This window comes from Pholis gunnellus, assembly GCF_910591455.1.
Source record: "Pholis gunnellus genome assembly, chromosome: 16".
NCBI classification, from domain to species: domain Eukaryota; kingdom Metazoa; phylum Chordata; class Actinopteri; order Perciformes; family Pholidae; genus Pholis; species Pholis gunnellus.
This window is the reverse complement of record NC_136543.1, coordinates 10,626,244-10,649,452: the sequence shown is the minus strand read 5'-3', so window position 1 is coordinate 10,649,452 and position 23,209 is coordinate 10,626,244. Positions and strand designations below refer to the sequence as shown.

At 40.9% G+C, this 23,209-nt stretch overlaps 3 protein-coding genes across 4 annotated transcripts; 2 read left to right on the top strand and 1 right to left on the bottom strand.

Moving 5' to 3' along the window:
- The first annotated feature begins 1 nt into the window (after window position 1).
- Window positions 2-3,109, top strand: chrac1 (chromatin accessibility complex subunit 1). The gene is made up of 3 exons (XM_079176333.1): window positions 2-192; window positions 374-500; window positions 2,039-3,109. The coding sequence occupies exons 1-3, from the start codon at window positions 34-36 to the stop codon at window positions 2,149-2,151; spliced, it is 399 nt and encodes a 132-aa protein (XP_079032459.1). The 5' UTR covers window positions 2-33; the 3' UTR covers window positions 2,152-3,109.
- A 65-nt stretch (window positions 3,110-3,174) lies between these two features.
- Window positions 3,175-5,786, bottom strand: LOC306707970 (uncharacterized protein). The gene is made up of 3 exons (XM_079175637.1): window positions 5,728-5,786; window positions 4,287-4,845; window positions 3,175-3,656 (listed from the first exon to the last, which is right to left on the bottom strand). The coding sequence occupies exons 2-3, from the start codon at window positions 4,832-4,834 to the stop codon at window positions 3,515-3,517; spliced, it is 690 nt and encodes a 229-aa protein (XP_079031763.1). The 5' UTR covers window positions 4,835-4,845; window positions 5,728-5,786; the 3' UTR covers window positions 3,175-3,514.
- A 1,883-nt stretch (window positions 5,787-7,669) lies between these two features.
- pip4p2 (phosphatidylinositol-4,5-bisphosphate 4-phosphatase 2) lies at window positions 7,670-21,056 on the top strand. Of its 2 annotated transcripts, none has more exons than XM_079175615.1 (7): window positions 7,670-7,880; window positions 12,811-12,935; window positions 14,071-14,177; window positions 14,349-14,472; window positions 15,495-15,547; window positions 17,904-17,994; window positions 19,467-21,056. In XM_079175615.1, the coding sequence occupies exons 1-7, from the start codon at window positions 7,775-7,777 to the stop codon at window positions 19,608-19,610; spliced, it is 750 nt and encodes a 249-aa protein (XP_079031741.1). In that variant the 5' UTR covers window positions 7,670-7,774; the 3' UTR covers window positions 19,611-21,056. The 2 variants fall into 2 exon arrangements, with proteins under 2 accessions (XP_079031741.1, XP_079031740.1); XM_079175614.1 differs by having other exon boundaries at window positions 12,787-12,935.
- Window positions 21,057-23,209: the final 2,153 nt, after the last annotated feature.

Genomic DNA, 23,209 nt, shown 5'->3' with positions numbered 1-23,209 from the left:
TTCCGCCTGACTGTCCTGTCCCCGAGAGTCCTCATGAAGATGTCTCAAAATACTCCAGACAAAGACGACCAATCGTCGACGAACAAGAAAACCATCTCCCTCCCGATATCCAGAGTGAGGTTGATAATGAAGAGCTCCCCCGATGTGTCCTGCATCAACCAGGACGCTCTGTTTCTCACCACCAAGGCGACAGTAAGCAGCCGTTAGTGCTGAGCGCTGCTAACTTTCCAGCCCATTCATCTGCTACGGGGATTAGCGCCACACAGTCTACGATTAGCACGCTGTTAGCTTCTCGGATAACTGTAAATGTAGCTGCTCCATTTCCCCATTTTTGAGTTTCTCCTTTTGCTGACTTTGTGTTGTGTTGTTGAAGGAGCTGTTCGTCCAGCACCTGGCTGTGGCTTCATTCAACAACGGCCCCGGTAAAGAAACCAACTCTCTGTCATACACCGACCTGGCTAACACCGCAGAGGAGATGGAGACCTTCCACTTCCTAACAGGTGAGACCCAGCTACAGCCTGGTGGAGCTACAGGGACCGTCTGCAGCATGTGATGTTGGTCTCTGCTCACTCTTTACCGCTGAGACATTGGACCAGGGGTGGGTAGTTATGTTCCCCAAGGGGCCACATGAGAAACAGGGGCTGTTGTGCAGGGCCGGACCAGTAGACTGATCTCGAGCCTGCTCTATATTAATCCACCTCTTTATAAAAAGTAAATTGTATGGTTTTGATAAGCTGTGAGTGGTAAGAGTACATATTATGATCAGTGGTGGACTGTAACTAAGTATATTTGCTCAAGTACAAATTAAAGGTACTTTACTTGACTATTTCCATTTTATTCAACTTTGTACTTCCACTCTATTACATTTCAAAGGTAAATATTGTACTTTTTACTCCACTACATTTGTCTGGCAGCTTTAGTTACTTTGCACATTACAATTTTCAAACCTTTCCTAACTACCCAAACTGAACAACAGAGTATAAAGGAGTTCAAATGAGCTCCACCTGAAACATCTGCAGCAGGAATAATGATCCAAACAAATATACATATTTAATATCTATATATAAAAGTAAAACACTGACAGGGTTGACTGACATGTTTCTGCAAAATGAGTACTTTTAATTACTATTGTTTGTAGTTCAATTACTTCATTTTATGTTTTCCGTTCAGTGAGAGTAATCTAGTGTTGGGCTTGAACGAGTGCACTGACGTCAGGTTGAATGTGTGAGGTGAGATGTGATCGTCAGTGAGAGAGGATCTGGATCTGCATTTGTTAAACTCCATCACGGAGAATGTTTGTTCACATATGCAGGTCAATCCAAAGAGAACCAACATCTTCTGAGCATGTTGCTTTTGCAGCTTAACTAGCAAAGCCTCAGATGTCCGCTCTGCATCAGTCAAGGTTTTCGTATTTCTCCGTGTGTTTCGTCTCGTAATGGAGATTCAAATTGTAATCCTTAAACTCTGCGATCTGTTCTCCACAAACTAAGCACACACGGCTTTACCTTTGACTTCAGTAAATAAATAAAATACTAAATAAAATCCACGTTTTGCTAAAAACTCTACGCTCTGGACTGTTGTATTAGACTGCATTAGTTTTAGCAAGGTGTACCAACTATGTGCTAATCTGTCTAATATATTTTAGGTTATTTTGCCACTGTGTGCAATCTTGCACTTTAAAGAAAAATACTGCTTCTTGGAAAAACTTTTTTTTTAATGTATTTTTCCAGGAAATGTGCTCTATAATGCTATACATCACTTTTGCAATATAAAATGACAGAGGATGTAATTCATACTGTGTATTTCTCCCCTACTCATCTTTTACTGCGGCAACATTTGAATGGCCCATATTGATTTATCTCCCAACTCTAAAAGGTTATTCCTTAAATCCACCCTTCAAAATTTATTTCCACAACCATCGGTCGCCCATTCAGACACTTTAAACACCGTTTCACAGCACTTCACATGCAGCTTCAGTAAGAAGATATATCTAGGCAGTAAGAAGGAGTTTGACACACTATTCTTTTTTTATTTATAGATATCCTGCCTAAGAAGATCTTGGCTCGAGATTATCTTCAAACTTTGGAGCAAATGCAAGAAGAAGAAGAAGAAGAAGAAGAAGAAGACGACGACGACGCGGCTGACTTTTAAAAAGGACATTGGCTTCATCTCACCTCTGGACTGATGTTATCAAACGTACATGTCCTGTCATTCAAAGAGAGATCTGGCAGAAGAGACGTCCTAAACTTTGTCAATGCTTTCAAATACACTGAGAGTTCAGCTGTAGGGATAATGGAAGACATTAGTGGACATTGAACTGAAAGTAAAGCCACATATTGGAAAGTGTGAAATCAAGCGAAGACTTCAAAAGATCACCTGCAAACACACCGAGTCTTAAAGGAACGTAGAAGTTGTACTTTATGTCTGAGATAAATACTTGATTCCAGAAATCTAAATTTGTAACAATGGCCTAAACAAAGCAGCCGTAGATGAATCGCAGTGCAATCACGCCTCAAGATCTTGATGTTTTAGGATTGGCCTGGATTGGATCTTTGAAGGTTTTCTAGGAGCTATGTCTGATAAATATGGTGCTTGTTTTGCATTTAGGAGGAGTAAATAGTTTTCTCTTAACAACTTGCAGCCCTCTGTGGGCTAAATATAGCGGACCAAGAAATAATATTCCTCACAGCTGGCGCACAGACGTCTCGGCTCCTGAGTTATGATTGGGTGAACACTTTATTTCACAGATGATGTCAAACATTAATTTCTAAGTGAAAAATGTCGATGTTACTGATTCTAAGTTGTACATGATAGCTTTAAAAGATATTGTCATGTTTTAGTTACGAGTAGTTTATCATAAATACTTGAAAGTTGTTGAAACTAATCAAAAGTACAAATACCTCTTTTTTTTTCTCCCCATCTTAACTACATAGCAAGTGAACACGCTGCATCTTTCCAAATGAAAATTTACAATCGGCCCAATAGATGTGAATATTTAAAGTGTATATAACAGCTGACCACCGTATCCTCATCATCATCATCATCCTAATGCATTTACAAGTTCTTTGTTTAGATTTGATATTAAAATAAAGGTTCACGCTGTCCGATATCCATGTTGCTCTGCATTGTATTTTACACCACAACCATAGACAGACACGCGTATGAAAATGCAGTTTATTCATGTTGAATGATGCGTTAAACAAGTCAATTATTCCGTCCCCAAGCTTCACAAATGTCTTGTGGTTTTACGAGAGGCTGCTAGCGTGACCATGAAATCTGGAACAAGTCTGCAAACTGGAAATATAAAATGTGATGTAACAGCTACATGTGCATCAAATCTCCCCGATAGTGTGAGGTTTATTTACACATGTTACTTTTAGCTGCTTTGACGACATAAGGTGCATATTACTAACATAATCCTGAGCATGCATGCATGCATTTGCTACATTGTTGTACAATAATGTACATGAATATATCAATGCAGCACAAATAGGACAACCGCTCCTTGTCACGGTCACTGCCGGATGAGTTTGTGCAGTCGAAGCTGCATGTTAAGCAAAGTATTCTCTAATTTAGAAAAATCACTCTCCAGGATGTTTGCCATGTGCTCTCTTCCCTCTATGGCGTCTCTTGTGTTGTCGAGATGCTCCTTCATGCTGAAAGGGATGACAAACCACAGTTTTTTTCACACATTTACACACGACTCTGCATGAGATTCTATGAAATAAAAGTCTGTTCTTTCGCATCTAATAGAGACTGAATGCACTGAATTGCATTAATTCTCTGCAGCTGTTTTGGTGGCAGAGCCTCGTCTCAGCCAGATGTCCAGACAGATGACTGTTGGAAAACATTTGAAATGACTTAACTGTTCGTCTGGATGCTGTTTCCACTCTGGCTTCTTTGGCATTCAACCAGCGTTATGTTTAGACTAAACAAGTAACATTGATCCGGAGTTCCTGACTGCCTCACTAACAATGATTATGGAATAATCCCACAGCTGGCCTCGGATCAGAATTTACCAGAAACTTAATTTATTTGTCTCTGTACAGTAGGGCTTGTAGCTTTGCTTTGTGACTGGTCTCTGTAAAGTACGGTTCTATTGTATATAGATATAAATATGCAACAACAAAAAAGCCAGCTTGATAGATGTTCCTGTTCCTACATCTTTAAATAAGAAATCAGAGGTTATTCACACTTCTTCAGTTACTAGATTACAGTTAATAAATGAGTTATAGGATCCCTTAGGTTATTGAATATAATCAAGTAGTCCATGGACCGTTGCTCACCTTGTGAGGACTCCCTGCTCCTTCCCCTCTTTCCTTGTCTCCTTCAGAGAGGCAAACACCTTATCCATGGTCTGCATAGTCTCTACCACATTCAGGTGGTCTGAGTGGATCCCCTGGACCTCCTCTCTGGCTTGAAGTTTGTAGGAGACCCCTCCCTCCTCCACCCCGCTGGTGGTGGACACAGCCTGCAGGGCAGCCCTGTTCTGGAGGACAAGCAGACGGGACCTGGCAAACTCCTCGGGTCCGGCTATGTTTTCCCAGCAGATTGCAGAGGATGGAGGTAACCAGAAGCGCTGGGTGCAGTTGACTGGTTTTCCCGAGGTCTCTGTGATGAAGGGGCTGTCAGCAGGGAAGCTGTGAAGCAGGTGCAGAATAGATGATCCAGAACCCCACTCCCAGTCCTCAAGGCCTGGTTCCCCAGAGTGTTGTTCAGGGGGTAAAGTAGGAAGAGGCCCTGCTGCCGCTGCACCCTCTGCTGGGAAACAGACCCCCAGCAGGAGGGAGAAGGACAGGCAGAGCACAGCCCTGCTCACTGTCCCCTGGAGCATCTCCAAACCGGCTGAAACGTGAAGGATAGATCAGACTTGTGGAACAAGCACATACACCCACACGAACGCACACGCACACGCACGCACACACACACACACACACACGCACGCACACACGCACGCACACACGCACACGCACACGCACACGCACACACACACACACACACACACACAGCTGTAATGGTTGGAAAGGCCATTTGTTGGCATCATGACAGACCTTATCAACTACACATTTTTTCCACTGTATCTTTTCCTGTAACAAAGCTGTTTTTTTCCCCCTCACAAAACAGTTCTATCAGAACCTCTATCTGCATCTTCACACTATTTAAATCTAAATGTTTTTAATGAGCCATGATATCTAACCTAAATAATAAACAAAAAATATACACACAATCCCATGCAGGTCCTAGACAGACTATACTTTGCATGTGCAGGGATGGAGATTAAACTTGTTCTTTATAAAGTTAAGAATAACAGTGAGTTATTTAATGGGCATATAACTGTGTCAATACAGGCACAATGACATTTTACCTTCAAAATAAAAGTATAAAATCTGTTACTTTTAATAAAAAGTACAAAAAGGTTAATTGCAGCTAAACTATTGCCACGTTTCTCCATCAAGAACACTTGTTTTCGTTACAGTAGCTTATAAATCTCCAAAAAAAGCTGAAGCAGAAATGTAGGCTATGTTTCATTTCTTATATTATGTCCGGAGGCTTTACTCTCATTTTGTGAGCGTCATGGTCTGCCAGCAGAAGAAAGTTAAGAAGCCTCACAGCTAATCCGAAACTCCTGATCCCTGCAACATTTTTATCTCATAAAAAAAAACATCCTTTTCCTCCATACCTTGCATCATTGTCACTCATGTCTTGATGTGTATGCAATTGTCTTACCGTGTAAAGAAACCACAGCGACGATGCAGTCTGTGAGTGCTGCGACGCTCCTCCGTCGCCCGAAGTGCTCGGAAAGAATGAGTCGTTGACTGCAGCCTGCTACAAGCGACGTGAATCGCGTTTTACTGGCCCGGTTACAGCGGAGTCAGGAGCAAGGAGTTTCCGTCAGGGTCTGTGGAGTAATTGACGGAAACTTGCCCCAAAGAACGTCAAACACACTTGTAGTCTGGCTGGGGAATCTGTCGCTGACTTACAAGTGCAAACAGCAGACAGGCATGCTGGAAAGAGAAAGCAGGGCTTTTATGTAACCTACTTAAAAAGAAGTTTCAATGCTGGATTGTATTTATTTCGGAAAAGTGTTAATTTGCAGCTTTATGTGAGTCTGTGAATGCAGTAGGAGGTGACATGCTATTGGAATTTATGAACCATTTTACAATGTCCTGAACGGGACCATTTAAACTCAAAATGCTCCAGACATCTAAACATCATGCAATCATACATGTGCATTGAAACAGTCCGTCAGATACATCGTTTTATCTTGCTGTTTCAAGAACAAACACACATGTTTTAAAATGAACCCAGGCTGTTTTTGTCCCAAAGACTGATACACAACCATCTGTGTTTGTTTAGTGAGCCTTTTGAATGGCCATGAATTGATGTAGCCTGAGGTTTACACCCTGACATAAGCAACAAGGAATGGGAGGGACGAAATCTGGCACAAACTATCCAAAGTGTTGTAATGTTAAGGGGAGGAATGAACATGCACACCATCAATCTGAAGAATGGGCTGAGATTCGCAAACCATCATACACAAGTTTAGCAACTTCAAGAGTGGAAAAAGGTAAAATGCAGATTACTCTGGATGAGTCCTGTCCACACTTTCAGGTCCTGCAAATGATTTTCAAACCATTTGGAGAACAAAGAGTAGAAGTTTATTAGTTTTAGTCAGATGAAGAACATCCAAGTTTTTGGCTCAATGGTGAAATATAATCAGGTGGAAGATCCAGAAATAATAGTCACAGTGACAATTATTGTATTGCATTTGAAATGATAGAATGAGGTCAACGTAACAACTTTCAGCTTCCTACAAAATAACACTGCACAACAAATCATGTGTGTGTGTGTGTGTGTGTGTGTGTGTGTGTGTGTGTGTGTGTGTGTGTGTGTGTGTGTGTGTGTGTGTGTGTGTGAGTGAAAACTGCGTTGGGAATATGCAAGAAAGCTCAACAGAACTGTCTAGTAAATTCAATTTAATTTATATTCAAGGGAACTACTAGTCAACAGAAGTCATAAGTACATTTCCTTTGTTAAACAAGTATCTAAGAGCATAATTTTCTTTTCTCCTGTAATCACGAAGGCCAGCCTATAACACACATCTTCCTTCCAATAAAACAATCTGAGAATGTGTACAACCCAGCCACAGACAACAACAACCTGTCATGAGGGGTTGTAAGTGGACATAGTTTCTGTTTAAGAGGTCATAAGGCATAAAGGTTGGTCTAAATAATATATTATGGTCTAAATGCTGATACAGCACAGAACAAAGTAATCCCACGGTGACATCTAGTGGCAAACAATGGAAATCGCTGCTTTATTGATTCATCATTGTATCCATCCCTCAATCAATGAAACACTGTTCGGAGTCCCAGTAAGACATTTTATATAGTAATTTATGACAATATGGACAATAATATAAATAACCACGTGCATGTGTTTTCAGGCTTCACACGTACATTTTAATTCTAGGATATAATCTTTGCACTAAATTCCATCACAGTACCTTATATGTGCATTATTAATCTCAACGTACACGAGCGCTGCCCATGCCCCGGGTCATGTCAGTGAGGGGCGGGGAGAAGGGAGGGGGATCACCGCGGAGCTCCTCCCTCCTCCAGGCTGCCGTCACCGGGGCTGCTGGACCGGAGCAACTCGGCACCAACAACCAGCCGCCGGCTGCTCCTCCGTGTGCTGAGCGAAGACTCGGTGCAGCCAGGAGACTGTCCGCCGTCTCTGCCCCGTCAAAGCCTCGCGGTCCACGGTTGACGACATGGCCTCCGACGGCATGGACGAGCGATCTCCGCTGCTGTCGGGTCCCAACTCCGACAACGTGACCCCCACTGCTCCCCCGTACCTGCAGGATTCAAGTCCCCGAGGTAAACACAACCTGCGTGCTGAATCATTTCTTTGGGCGTATCGAGTTTGTGCGTAAATAAAACTGCAGCAATGCAAGCCAAGGCGAGGGCAGTCACTCCGCAGCTGGGGAAAAGGTGGAGCTCGCACTGTGAGAACTGGAGCAGTGGGTTAGAGAAGAGGGGCCTACAATAACAGCAGGCTTTGTTTTTACTGCAGAAAATGCTCACATCGAGACTCGGTGGGGCCTGTCATGTTTTGGGTCTTCACCATAAGAAACGGCAGCCTATGAGTCGTGATGCGAGGCCTCGTTGGAGGTGGGCTTTAGTGTTGTTGATTGGCGGGGGGAGGGAGAGATGACCCACTGCAGATGAAGGCAGCCGAGCAGCCTTTTGTCCCAGCTTCAAATCGACAAAAAAAAGGCCCAGATGTGTCCTTCGTGGATGGGATCGAACCCCGAAGCATGCCAAAATGTCATAACGTGTTACATTAAGCTGTCAATTAGCTCATTTTGCATGCAAAATAGACTGTAAACAACACATATTTGGCCTTGATCTTGTGAAGACAGTTTGAATATATTCTCGCATTTTTAGTACAGGACATGTGCATGGACAGCCAGGAACCTGAGTGTCCACATTTTGCTGAGTAAACAGCTGAATGTAGGTTACAGCACCGTAATGCATGCAGGGCTGAATGACCCAGGCAATTTCTGCTCATAAATCCACAGTCCACTCAGTTTGTAAGCTGCTGTCATGCAGGGCTGGCCTTTGCACTGAATGTAGTCTGATTCTGAATTTATGTCCGCAGAAGATAAAATCCCATTTTGAAGTTGGAGACATACACAAAGACACATGCTGTTTCTTTTGGCTGGAGGCTTTACTAAATATATATTTAAAAAAAAACCCGTCCCTCTTAGTGTTTATACAAAAGCATCCAGATCAGACTCATATCAACGGATTATGTTTTGCAGTAACATGAGTACAGTTAGCTTCAGGCTCTGTGCCCTAAAGTTCCCTCTTATTGTACATTTTTGTTATGGGCTTTCTTTAAAATGTCACAACACTGGTTGTTCTGCTGCAAATGAATGGTTTCATTGACCGCGTAATACTCTTTGTAGAGAATTTCAGGACAAACTAATATCAAGCACAGCACAAGTGTTGAAAGAAGAAACAATATTTTGTTGTTCTGATGCACTCTAATCTTGCAGAGTTCATATTTCACCACCGGATTATTCATAAAGACTTTAATGCTGGACTGTAATAACCTGTGAACTGACAGCACTGACTTAGTAAAAGCCCGAAATGAATGTCGGTATATTTCATGGCCCACTTTCTCCTCCCTCCCTCTCTGCAGTCTGGATTATGGCTAATTCCGGTTTCTCTGGGTTTGTTGAATCCTCTATCAGCCAATTTGCAAAATGGATTAATGAGAGTCAAAGAAGCCAAAACTGAGCTGTTTTCCTGAAACACAATCACTGAGATGGTACTTTGACTGTGATTAGGATTGAGTAAAATATGTCATTATGCGAAAGTGACTGCAATCTTTGCTGTATTGATGCCCTGAATATCTTTTCAATCTGACACTAAATAACTACGACTCCGTTGCCTGATGATCTGAGTTCTCAGGTTTTATTCAGCTGTATCAGCTGCTGTATTCACAGTGTGGTGGTGGTGGTGAGGTGCGGCGACCAATGGCCTTGGCTGCATCTGAATGGTTAGACTGGCACCGTGCTTGATGTTGTTGTCACCTGGTTGATGTTTTTGCGCTTGAATGGCAAAGTAAATTGACTGCAACAAAAGGTTGTACAAACCTTGAAAGTGTTTGAATTAATTATTCATATTTTCTCTGTCAGGGCTTCACTGATATATAGAAAGCTTTTAAAATACACATTTTCAAACCAGCAATGGCAGCACAATATATTCAAGGGTATTCAAAGCAAAGTCTTTCAAAGGTGGAGTCAAGAATCTACAATATGTATCCTCATACTGTACACTTATTGAAGTGCTAGTTATCCAGGGTAACGGTGAGTCTACATGTTTACTGTCAACAAATCCAATGAAAATACCAAAACCCCAAATTAGTAGATTCTACTAACTGTTTGTTTATTTAAAGCCTTATGTATCTTATTTATTCTTTAAAAACAATCAGTGAGCCCCACTGTTACACTGAGTGACATGTTCCTTCATCACAGTCAACAGACACTGTAGTTTGTTTAGAGTCAGAGGTGTGACATATCATATTGTACAAGGAAAGACTGGTAAAATGTTAACATGATAGAAATGTGTCTTACTATCAACAATTTAAAGTTTTTGTTTTGGGACATTTGTAATTACAAATTACACTATAATTACATGACATACACATGGCTGAAAGCGGCGTTGCTGCTGGCTCCGCACTGTGGATGAGACCAAAGGCCAAGTACGCCGCCATTTAGTAACTGAATTGACGCAACCAGGATCTGAGTTAGCTCAAGTGACGACAATTGATTGATCGTCACCGGCACTGTATGTTTGCTTAGTGGCAATTAATCAGAGCAAGTATTATGACATTATTTTAAGGCCATATCCTTCAGCCCTACACTGGAGCTCCAAATCTGTATCAACTAATACTAGTCCCCAATACTAGTCCCCAATAAATACACAATTTACTCCCATCTGAGTAACATTTGCTAGAATCTACAGTGCCCAGATGTTTGAAAGTCTTTAAAAGAAAATGTAACTTTGAATGTGTGTCTTTAGCGGGAGCTAATGGGCTAAGTGAGACAGAAAATACTGAGACTCTGATTCAATGTTGGTTTTAATCTTTTCATGGGGCTTGTTGACAATAACACAAATATAGAGCCTTATCCTTTCAGCTTTTAAAGAGAGTTTTTATTTCATGTCACATGAGGAACAGGAAGCAGAATAAAAAAGAAAACATCCCTGAGCAGCTTGTGGCCAACAGCAGCTTCTCAGTCAGCCGTTCTTCAACACAAACCACAAGTCACGTCACCACAGATGGCACCAGCAAGGCAGGACGTGATGGAGGCTGAGTGTTGTGGTGCTGCTGGGGGTTGTAGTAGAGCGTCCTCTCGTCTTACCTCTGGCTCCGAGGACAGCCGGTGAAAACTTATAGCTGCTATCAGTTTCAGTCTTGCATTAGGACAACTTCACAGCAGAGAGAGAAGCCAGTGGAAACAGGCCTCTCCTGAGATTGAGACCCGGTGGTGGGTAACAGACTGCTGACTGTGTTTAAGGATTGTATTTCATACGTTTTGGATTAACTCGGCTAAGTAGAAATGGATCACCATGTGCCGCCCGTCCACAGTGGGAGTGTCCAGTCTTTGGCATACTTTGGTTGTATTTCTAGCCACGTTTGCCCAATTGTAGACGGGGAGTCCCATCTGTCCCCGTGGTGTCGACTGTCAAGTGTCGAGCACGTTTACCTCTTGACTCGTCCCATTATCTCATTCAGAGTGAAGGAAATGGGCCATTTGTCAGATTAGAGGCCTCCTGTGTGTTTGGTCAGTAGACTCGGGTCACGTTTGACAAAGACTTGATAATAGCACAAAGAGATACACCTTGTTGTGGTTGATGGTCATTTGTTTATGGCCCCATCAAATCATTATCTCCATCATTGATTGGCCTATTGATAATTTTCTCAGTTAAATCAATAAATGTGTGGTCTTTAAGATGTCAGAAAATACAATTTAGTATAACTGCAGGCACACACATTTCTTGCTTATAATTTAAAATAAATTATTATATTTGATGGAATTTTACATATGTATATATTCTTTTCAGGAGTAAATTACAACACTAAATTAATTTAATGTTGAAGGTTGAATTAAATGTTTGAATGGAGTTTTAAGTGCGACACAGATCGTAAAGAATGCTCGACTCGTACAGCAGTAGTTGTAAAGGTGGTCACTGGTGCTAATCTATGGCTTAAATGCATTAAAGATTAAAGCCTCGAAAAACACATGGAATGTAGACTAATAACATAATGTGGGATTAAACTGACTGGCATCCGTAGTTAGTTCACAGTAGTTCTTTCAGACATTAGGAGAACGTTCTTTAAGTCTGGCCATTCGATTATGTTCATTACACTTGTTTGTACAACAGTAATTTGTAGACTGGCTTTTCTTTGCTTCTCTGCCAACAATATTTAGGAGCTTATTAGCCTCGTTAGCAGAGACATTTTTTAATAGCTGCCCGTCCAACTGATGTCTTAAAACCTCTATGGTACATCTTTCACAAACAGATTCTATCAGACATAAAGTATTTATTTCTATCCATGTATTGTGTCACAAAATCACTTAAATGTTAACTTTGTCTGCGATCACGTTGGGATGTAAAAGGGCCCATTGTGTCCTTCTTAAACACACAGAGTGGTGCTCGGCTCCTGACAAAGAGAGACGAGTCACATGCTGAGCAATCAGAGTCGTACACAGACGTGATGAGTATGTGCAGCAGTGTTTCCAGGCTGCCCACCACACACTAGGTTTAATAGTTACTGAGAGAGACATAACTGAATAACCTGTATGTTATAAACCTTTTGGAGAAAAGTTAGTCCAGAAAATGATTCCTATTGGTAAGAATTGTGGTTGTTAGTTGTTTTGGCATGCATCAGACGTTTGTTTTGTATTGCATGTTGTTGTGGGTGGCTTGATATAAAATGAAAGCTGCAACTAAAGATTATTTTCATCATCCGTTAATATGCTTAACTTAAAGGCTATTTACTTGATCTCTTCCACAGCTTTAAGCTGCATCTTGTGGCCTTTATCAACCAATGACATTCTGTCTAAATTCTTGTTTAATGTCTAATGTGATGTCTAAAATGTTACGGATCCTGGTGATTTGGTCTGTTTAATGCCTGAAGTTTTATCGATGCATGCCGTTAACAGCTGGCCCGTGTGTTGTGTGCTTTGCCCTCCTCCTCTTTTCAAAGCCGAACTACCTCCTCCCTACACAGCCATCGCGAGCCCCGACGCCGGCGGTGTGCCCGTCATCAACTGCCGCGTATGTCAGTCGCTCATAAACCTTGATGGAAAGCTGCATCAGCACGTGGTCAAGTGCACAGTCTGCAATGAAGCTACAGTAAGTGGAGGCCGTTGTTGAGGCCGGTGACGGCTTTATTGATGACGCTTGGTGTTGAGTCGTTGTAGTTCAACTGTCAACGTGAGTAAAGACGTTTAGTCTTCGGTTTTATTTGAGCTGGTTATCGCTGCTCTCCTCTCCTTTTCCACAATCAATTCACATTTCATCTCTTCGGCAATCTAATCACACATGCACAGGCTTTTCTGTGTTATTGCGCAGCATCATTTTGAATGATAAAATATGGAATTTGTCAGCAATCAAGAGAGAAACCATTTGCTTTTGATGCCAATTGTTTTGACTATTTTACATCTTGGCAATGCCCACCTTTTACAGCTGTACCAGATGTTGACGTGGACATCCGTCACATTGATCAATCAGTCCAGGGATAAGTGCTCCATATGACTTGAAATGTGTCTGACTGAGAGCTTTGATCGATCTGCCAGTAGAGAATGAGGATGATAAACGGATGTCATCACAAAATTTCATTTCTTATTCTATTAACCTCAAACATCGTGGTGTCCTTCAGTTGTTGCATCTTATTCCAGCTCAGGTTCACCAAACACTGCAGACATACTAGATCTATAGACTGAGCGATGTGCATCAGGCGTCCAGCGATCAACTCTACGTAGTTTAAACGTTTCTCAATACGGTCTAATTCCCGACAAGCACAACATTTTAAATAGCTTCTGAAAAAATATATTTATCGATTTACTTTGACTCAAATTTGTCTGCATGTGTATTTATGTGTGTTTGCTGTTTGGTTTATGAATATATGAAATACATATTGTGTAAAGAAGCACTTTGTATTCTCTGGTTCTGATATGTGTTACATGAATAAACCTTATTATTATTATAACAGTTCCTGCCATTGGCCAGTCCCATGTATGTAGACACAAACAGCACACAGTATTTAAACAGAGGCTTTATAAATGACAAATACATGTCGGACGGCTTAATATAGACGTATGAAGCTGATGGGTGAACTAATTGATTTTGCACGTAACTTTTTACAGCCTGTTAGGTCTGAAAGGCTCTGCTGTGTCACCTCAACACGATTTTAAACCAACTGCTCTCCTCTTTTATGGCTTTGTCTTTGTGTTCTGTATCACATTGATTTTGATGTTTTGCCTTCCAGCCCATCAAAACTCCCCCAACAGGGAAGAAATATGTGAGGTGTCCCTGTAACTGCCTGCTCATCTGTAAAGACACGTCGAGGAGGATAGGATGTCCTCGACCAAACTGGTAAGTAGCTGGTGGTCAAGTTCAGTCTCTGTGTTTACTTCTTCTACAACGCCAAAGAAAAGGCAACTTTTATAACGCAAATCAAGACTTTTCATGCCATCAAAACTTTTACAATCCTGTCTTGGATAGGTTGTAATTATTATCATGTCCATCTCTTTGTTCCTTCGACAGCAGACGGATAATCAACCTGAGCCCAGTGATGGTTATCCCAGAGGAGCAGCCCGCCCAGCCGGCACTGCCCATCCAACCTGAGGGGATGAGGGTGGTCTGCGGTCACTGTGGCAACACCTTTCTTGTACGTAAAGCAACCAGGACAACCAACATCTAAACCAACCGCAGAAGTTGTTCATGCATAAGTGTTGCTGTGCTGTTGTACATGCATATTAAAAATATTGATAGTCAAACCACATTTAGTGATGGACACAGGGGATGGTCTCCAGTATTATAGCAGAGGTTTAAATACCTTATACCTCTATTTGTCCTGTTATATATTAATATAAGGAACCGGCAGGTCCATTGAAGGGAGAAGGTGCATAACCGGAGGTATTGAGTCAGTATGACACAGACTCGCATGTCAAAATCAGTGGTATGATCCTCTTAACGTGTGCAAATTGTTGCTTGCGCTGTCTGTAGGGCAGTGAGGACGCCAGAACATCCCAGCCAATGTCTAGCCTCCCCAGCGATGGCTCTCCCCCAGCACAACAAGAGGTTGAGAACGCTGGTCATACTGGTGGACATATTAACAACAGCCTAACCTGCTCCAGTTCAATCTGCGGCCTTATTTACACTGGTGATAATATGACTTTGTAGACATCTGGCTTTGAAGAGCGCTTCAGTTAAAGAGCAATTTGTATTTAATTTAAATCAAGATGGTTTGACCTGAATTTCTATTGAGTTTTTCATTCCTTCTCTCAAGCCAGATGTCGAAAGTCACATATTAAACTTGTTTCAATAGGACCTTAAATCGTTCCAATCTGTGATGGATAAACATTTTCGTAACACTGCTTTTAACATCAAACCCCTTAATGAAACAATTGTATATTTACAACCCTAACTAATATATCATAAGAGTCATTTTAGATGTTAATTTAGCCTACTGTTTCACATTTTCTCCAATACAGACATAATAAATAGATTTACAACCTGCAAACCATCATAATTGATCATCATGTAAAATCATTCCCAGTAGATCTCGTGTTGATTGTTCTCAAAGTACAGTCGGATATTAGTGTGTTGTTGTATTTATGTGTTCACATGTGCTCGCGTGGATGCTCCTGTAGTGTAACTAAACTGTGCTTCGTCTCTGTTTCCTCACAGTGGATGGAGCTTCGGTTTAACACACTAGCCAAGTGTCCCCACTGCAAAAAGATGTGAGTCCATCAAACCTCCATTCAACTCATTACAATAAGGGGGAAATGAATCACTGTGCCACACTTTAGGTTTTGGATGATCTTTTCTTACTGTTGCAGGCCGCCATTGGTTTTCATTTCATTTCTGTGTGGTTGGAAAATCATTTAGCAGACTCTTGAAACTTTCTTAATTGTAAAAAAACATCAAGTCTTCATTCATTGTTGTCAGAGTTACATTATTCTTTCCTGGTTTTAGTTAAAGACTAATTTAAAGGTGCAATATATGGGATTCTGAGTATTAAAACAGCAGCAAACAACTATTTGCTATGTATAGATATTGATACAGATATGAAGCCTCTCTCCCTCTATGTGTGTTATTATCCGAGCGTCTCCTTGCTTTGTTGGCATAGATGGGCCGTTCACGTGTGCTTTTAGTGCATGTTCGTGTTCGTGCATTTGAGCGTGCCCCACTGGTTAGCTCACTGCCGCTGCTCTGCACGGCTCACATACGTTGATAACAGTGGACAGCGTCGTCACTATCGTCACTTTCTCTGTAGTTTGCACTGTTAGCGCTGTTCCCAATCTAGTATATAGCACCATTAAAATTGCATAGTTGCAATGTAACTTTGTAACAAATACGAATGCAGACTTGGATGTCCTTGAATTGGTAAAATTGTCATGGAAAGTCTAAATGATTCGCAGAGAATGGACTACAAATGCAAATCAGAGGGAAGAGAATGCTTTAAAAGACTTGCGCGTCTGCATCAACTCTCATACATATAGGGCTGTGGTTTGGTATGAAACATGGTATCAAAATGTTTTACTTTCAGCGCTTGTTGCTGGAGAAGTTCAGTTTAGTTTACGTTATGGTCGCCGAGCTTTGAAGGTCTGGACTTCGTAGTTCATGGATTGAGAGGGGAGGTGATGCGGGCTAATCTAGACGTGTGACAGGAATTAAAGCCTGGCCTCAATACATGTAATGGTAACGGTGCAGGAGGGTCACAGAGTTGAGAAGTGGTGGGAGAGCATCAAGAGGTGTGCCTGAAAGGGATGATAAGGACCTTATCTACAGTGATGCTGAGACGACAGACCTCTGCCTCAGAATAACACTCTGCTGTCTTTGCCTCTATCTCTGTCTCTTATTTCTGCATCTTTTTCTATACCTCTGTGTCTGTCTCAATCTTTGTCTCTGTACCTCTTTTGCCATCTTTCCTTGTATTTTATTTCATATTTTGACACCATCTCTATTTACATATCTCTCTTAAGTCTTTTATGATAATTCAACTGTTACAAATCAAGAGTGATGGAGGCAACAGGTAATAAAACATACAATGGGCTTTGTTACCGTCCAGCCTCTACTCTTCTGGGAGTCCATCCACCCAATAACTCTGTTTAAAGTGTATATATGTGTAATAATCTTCTTTCACCTCAGCGTCTGTTTCTGTCTTTTTAGTTCTCTATCTCTTTCTTTCCGTACCTATTTTCTCTTTGACTGTATCTCCCAACAAACTCCCTTTGCTCTTGCAACAGAAGTCAAAACAACGACAGAAGAAGTAACATGGAGTTGTTCGGATTTTTACCTTGATGCTTATAAGGAACCGATACTTTTTGGTATAGTGGTACTTCACAGAGGAAAATCCCCCAATTCCGCATGTGAAGTGTAGTAGGGCTGTTTTTTTGTTAGTCAGACTGATGCACTGTTGATCCAGTCTGTTTGCCTCATTAATTCTTGATGTTCAGCTCTTAAATCTTTAAGAAACATCCTTTGAATATAGGCCTGCTGCATATATGGTCACAGGTCAAATGAATGAGATTGTCAGGTGGCACAATTGTGAACAGTGAGTTGAACAAAGACGAAACGTGAAAGCAGGGGAAGGAGTAAGAGAAGGTAAGAAATCAGGTGATCAGGCTCCCCTTAAGCCATCCGAATACCAGCGATTCCTGAAGAATGCTTGAGTCCCGTCACATGAGAGGCATGTGAGAGCAGAGGGGGGGGGGGGGGGAAATGGTGAAGCAAAAAGAAACAAAGAAATTGATGCTGAGGGGCAGTCAACTTGTGCATGTGTTTGTATGCAGCCTGGACGTTGGGACATGTGTTGCACATGTGACCGGCCTCCGGCGCTTTCATGTGCTGCGTAAAAGAGGAAGAGAGAGATTTCTAGCTGATGTAAAGTGAGATCACTGGGAAAATGGAATGAAGTCACATCAGTCAACATCATAACACAGAATGTTTCAAATGTGTCTTTTTCAACCATACAAATATAAAAAGTATAAAAAAAGATATAGAAGATTGAAATCTTCTTTCTCACAGAACCAAAACACAAGTATCTATAATGTACGAGTGACCTGTGTTTCTCCCATCACTCTCTTTCTGCAGATCCTCCGTTGGCAGTGCGCTCCCCAGGAGGCGTTGTTGTGCTTATATAACTGTAGGAATGATCTGCATTTTCATTGGAGTGGGTTTAACGGTAAGTACTGTCTTTGTCTTGTTTGTGTTCATTGTTTTTATATGTGTAACGCTTTCAAAACAGAAGTTCCAAAGCGCTTCGCAATGAAGGCTTTTAGCAGGAAATATCAGACAGGCAGGATAGTGACAAACTCAAGAGCACTAAAATGGAAGTGACTAAGAGAAATAAGATTTTAGAGGCAAAACATCATAAAAAGAGAGATAATAGAAATGTGTCTGGAGAAGCTTTTTAAACAAGACAGGAGTCTACAGCCACGTTAGCAGCTTGGATGCTAATGTTAACATAGTAACAGGCTCTCTATCCAGGGTCCTTTGTTCCCCAGTTACATATCCTCTTAATAGGACATATTACAAAGACTTTACAAATGGTTTTATGTTCTCAGCGTGTGTGTTCCATGGTCAACATATATAAATCACTCATCTACAGCTTATAGCCAACTGATGTTATATTCAATGAAATTCAAGGACAGACAGTTTTCTTCACTTTAAACATTTATATCTCCAGAGTGGCTGATTGGATTTGAAACGTCCATCTCTCTTTGTTATTTTGCAATTTGAACTGAAGATAGTCCGAACCAATCTCTTACAATGAGGACCCTGGGAATTTAGGGATGACCCTCGTCTCTGTGATAATGTTAACATGCTGACGTTTAGCAGGTATAGTCATCACCATGTGCACCATCTTAGTTTAGCATGTCACTGTGCTAATATTGGCGAACAAGCATGAATCACAAAGTACAGCTGAGGATGATGGAACCGTCACTACTTTTGCAGGAACATGAATGTGTGAAGCAAACTTCACAACAATTCCATCCAATAGTTGGATGGATATTTGACACAAAAGCACAAAAGTGAAGTGCATAGTGTTGCTAAAGGAAAAGTCAGGGGATCAGAAATCATTAGCTTTCATCTTCTGAGGAACACAGAGGCCTTTTTACAATGTCATGGCATGTTGAGATATTGAAGTCTGGACCAACACAGCCGAGATCTGAAACTCTCCAGTAGACTTTAAATTACTATATAGTCACAACACTTGAGAAATGTTTATATGTGCTTTACAGTGTACATAGATTATGAAATAAATAGAGCAATATAAAGTGACACATCTTGTGTAGTGGTTTTAGTTCTACAAACTACAGAAAACAAAAACTAAGTTTTTTATTTTTTTTTTTTACAAACAGCCACATATTGTTCCGTTTTTCACAGGATATCAGAGTCACTTCGGACTTTTACAACTTGGTATGATGATATTAGAATCATAATCACTTGATAACGGTCTCATGAGATTACAAACATCAAGGTTACTGAGCTTGTTGCTAATTTTCTGGCACTTTCCTGATGAAGTGGATGTCTGATTGATGAAGTCTAACGTAACAAACGTAATTGTATTAATCTCTCTCTTGCAAGATAAAAGGTAATATTCTTGGTGTTGATATTTCACCCACCGTCTCTTCCTCTTCTCTGCATTAACAGGTTGGGACTCGGGACTTTGCCAGTCGTTACAACGCTACCTACGTGTCCTGGGCGTTCGCCTACCTGCTGGGTCTCATCTGTCTGATACGAGCCTGCTACTGGGGCGCTATCAAAGTCAGCTACCCGGAGAATAGCTTCGCCTAGAGCGCACTTGGCATGGCTGGAAGAACAAACCTCACTTTTAGTTTTTTTTCCATCCAGATTTTAAACCGGTCATGTTCAGCAGAGAGGAACGCCTGCAGAGCCTCTGGACAGGAGTGTGTTGAAGAGGTGTTGTGTGTGTGTTTGAAGAGGTGTATGTTGGAGGTGTAGCTTGAATCTTATTGTTTTTGTCTGGAATGTTTTAGAGAGTTTTTGACTCACTGAACAAACCTAATGTATGTCAATCAGTCCTACTAGTCCACAAGGACTAAAATCCTGCCCAGGTTTTGCCAAAATCCTCCAAAATTCAGAATCAACTTTAAAAAAACTGTGATTTTTCTTTTAAAAATGACAACATAATGTTTAAAAAAAAAAAAAAAAAAAAAAGATTGTTTAGCAGACTGGTTGGATTTGGTCTTTCTGGACCTTTTTTCTTTTTGTTGTTTAGCACTTGATTTCTTTTGTTACTGACCAGACCAAAATGAGACAACGTCCTAAGAACAGTTTGCCCATTGCACTACGATTATATGCAATTGTATGTGTTGTTTTGCTGCTAGTTAAACTCCAGCTACCGAAAGCTGCAGACCCATACCGTATTGAAACCATTTATCTTGCCTGTGTGTACACTGACATAGTATTGCTATATGATTTTAACTCTCTGAATGATCCATTTTTAAATGAAATTCTTGAATACCCATTTGTGCCAACTTTGCTGCCCAGTATTAGTCAAGAAGAGCAAAAGATCAAACAGGAGCTTGTCTTTTTTTAAATATCAAAGTGTTCATTTTTGGTGCCATGCAGCTTTTAACTCACTACAGCAATAACCCTTTTATTCTAAGTTATTTTGTACCTCCCTTTGTTTTTCACTGCCCTTCCGTTGCCTTCTCAATGTTGGAATATGATCCCAGAACATGGTGACTCATGTTTGCATGTTGACTCTCTTATGCTCTGTCACTGAGGTGGTGTTTTTGTCAGTTTTCAGAGAGGCATAGCTGAAGATTATGATGCTCCTGTCTTTGCTCCGTCTGCCTGTGAGTTAGAATGTAAACCCTCCTCTTCCTCCCTCCGCTTATAATGGCCGCTCTGTGACCTCCGGTGAACTCTGTGCTAGCTAGCATCGCTATAGGCTAACTCAGCTTCCTGTCTCTTCACATTGACCAGTGGGCGCAGCTCAAACTTCTAACCTTGTTTTGAATGTGATGATGATGATGATGATGATGATGATGAATATGAAGCAGAACATGATGTTAAAAAAACTCTCTGTACATAGCTCAAATTCAGTACTTGGAAAGCTGTAGTGAAAGGTGAAAGCAGAAGATGGCTCGTGGGTCTTTTTAAAAATGATAATTTATCAATAAAATGCAAAAACTGCCTGCATTGTACAGTTTGCTCATTGGCTGTGATGTTTCAGATTTACCACATTTAAGGACATACGCCTGCATACAAGGTTCAAACAAAAGGGATGCACTTAAGTCATTTAGAGATACCTTTCTTGAGGGTTTCCATTTAAGGCTACTTCATGCTTCCACTTCACTACATCTCAGAGGGAAATATGGTACTTTTTACTAAAACATGATGATTTCATGAAATGTGATGCATTACTTTGGATTAAACCTTTCAACAATATAAAGTGTTAAAAGTAGGAGTATTAAAATGCTGCTTACACAATTATAATGTGTCATTGATAATAATTCAATAATACAAATGATATCTTAACTATTTATGCTTTGAAAGGGTGACAATGTTCCCAAAGAGTACTTCTACTTGCAGATAGTACTTAAAGACTATACAGATTATTTTTATATCTATGTATTAATACTTTTATTCAAGCGAGGGATCTAAATACTCCACTCCTGTTACGTCCGAATATATAAGAATCTTTTAATACAACACATTCCAAAAACTGATTGTCAGCTTGGTAGCACAGGCAGAATAATAACCATCAGTGATGTGAGTGAGACTGAGACCGCATAGCCATTAAAAACAGAAGCTTCATTTTCTTATAATGACAACAGTAACCAGTGATTAGCATGACTGTTCTACACACCCTCAGTCCACCCACACAGGTGTCTTCACTCGTGTTGCCTTATTGGACTTCTTCTCTGGACTGTGTGGACGAGTACAAGCTGTACTTGATAAGGTGGGACATCGTACTCTATCATCATTCTGATTGGTAGATAGTGTTTGTAGGTCATCAGGTAATTCCAAGCTCCGCTGGACTTCAACCAGGCTCGACGTCTAATCAGCCAGAGGAATTGATAACAAACAAAACATTTTTCATCTGGTTGTGGTCTTACTGATTTGATGTGATTACATGGTCTATAAAAGTAATAAGAATAATGATAAACCTGTTCTACAAAATAGTTAGCTGACACTTATTAGTGTTCATATTTCCTGAACAATTGCAAAAGCCAGAATAATTCTCAGCAGCCTTTCTTTCACTGCTATGTGCCCACATGGTGGTGCCATTGGCAAACATTTGATAACGCATTTTAGTTAGCTGTGTTAAAGGCTTTAAGTGTGTGTGGTAGGGGCCCAATCCCAATGTCCCCCTAAGGCCTTAAACCCTGAACCCTTAGGGACTTACTGACATAACCTGGTAAATGGTTGAGTGTGAGAGAATTAAAAAAAAAAAAATGTTTACGCTTCCACTGGTAACCTTGTGTTTAACACAATTCACATTGCTATGAATTGTGGATAGTTCCCTTGGGCAAAGTCTGCAGAAATGCAAACTTACGGGAATATTTCATATGGGGCTCAAAATGTCTGCAAGAGAGCCTTAACACACTCGATGATTTGACAGACGGCCCTAAACCCTCACAGACTTTGTGGGAGATTTGTGTGTCAACTTTCTGTTACATTAAAATGCATAATTCTTGCCACTATAATGTCAATGGAAATCCCCATCTTGTCTCGGCAAACAAACTAGTCGGATTAGGAATTAAGTATCCATCCCTGATACTTCCATATTTGGATAACCATAAAACTCTAAACAACTGTTCCTTGATGTGTTGTTTTTGAGATATGGTGTTAGCAGACTAATAGACAGACAAGCCAATAACTAAGGGTAAAAACATGATACACAACAATATATTGTCTTTATTTATGATTATCTTATTGGAGACATTAAATACAGAAACAACAGAATAATGTTTTAATGAGCTCACCAGAGCTGCTACAATTGATACAAGTATCTGTCCTTCCTTCTCTCTCTCCCTCTCTCTCTCTCACACACACACACACACACACACACACACACACACACACACACACACACACACACACACACACACACACACACACACACACACAAACGTACACACAACTCACTTCAGCTTTCATTATCTACTCCAGGCTGCAGATGATGTCACTTCAAACACAGTGATGATGTCAGATCATCAGATGGGTCTCCGTCTGATGAGGTCATTGCTTTTAGGACGTCAGAGCGTCGTCTAGGTGTGTAAACAAACACATACGCGTGGACTATTTCCGACTACCATCTATAACTATGAAGGGACATGGAGGTCTTAAATACTAATCACCATGACTTTACGAGTTGTGTTGAGTTAGTGTGTGTGTGTGTGTGTGTGTGTGTGTGTGTG

Bases quoted from the DNA above. Each gene is read 5' to 3' on its own strand.
- LOC306707970 (XM_079175637.1), bottom strand. From the start codon at position 4,834: ATGCTCCAGGGGACAGTGAGCAGGGCTGTGCTCTGCCTGTCCTTCTCC. The intron at 3,657-4,286 runs GTGAGCAACGGT...CATCCCTTTCAG, and splicing joins GAGCAGGGAGTCCTCACAAG to CATGAAGGAGCATCTCGACA.
- chrac1 (XM_079176333.1), top strand. From the start codon at position 34: ATGAAGATGTCTCAAAATACTCCAGACAAAGACGACCAATCGTCGACG. The intron at 193-373 runs GTAAGCAGCCGT...GTGTTGTTGAAG, and splicing joins TTCTCACCACCAAGGCGACA to GAGCTGTTCGTCCAGCACCT. The intron at 501-2,038 runs GTGAGACCCAGC...TTTTATTTATAG, and splicing joins GACCTTCCACTTCCTAACAG to ATATCCTGCCTAAGAAGATC.
- pip4p2 (XM_079175614.1), top strand. From the start codon at position 7,775: ATGGCCTCCGACGGCATGGACGAGCGATCTCCGCTGCTGTCGGGTCCC. The intron at 7,881-12,786 runs GTAAACACAACC...CTCTTTTCAAAG, and splicing joins GCAGGATTCAAGTCCCCGAG to CCGAACTACCTCCTCCCTAC. The intron at 14,178-14,348 runs GTAAGTAGCTGG...TTCCTTCGACAG, and splicing joins GGATGTCCTCGACCAAACTG to CAGACGGATAATCAACCTGA.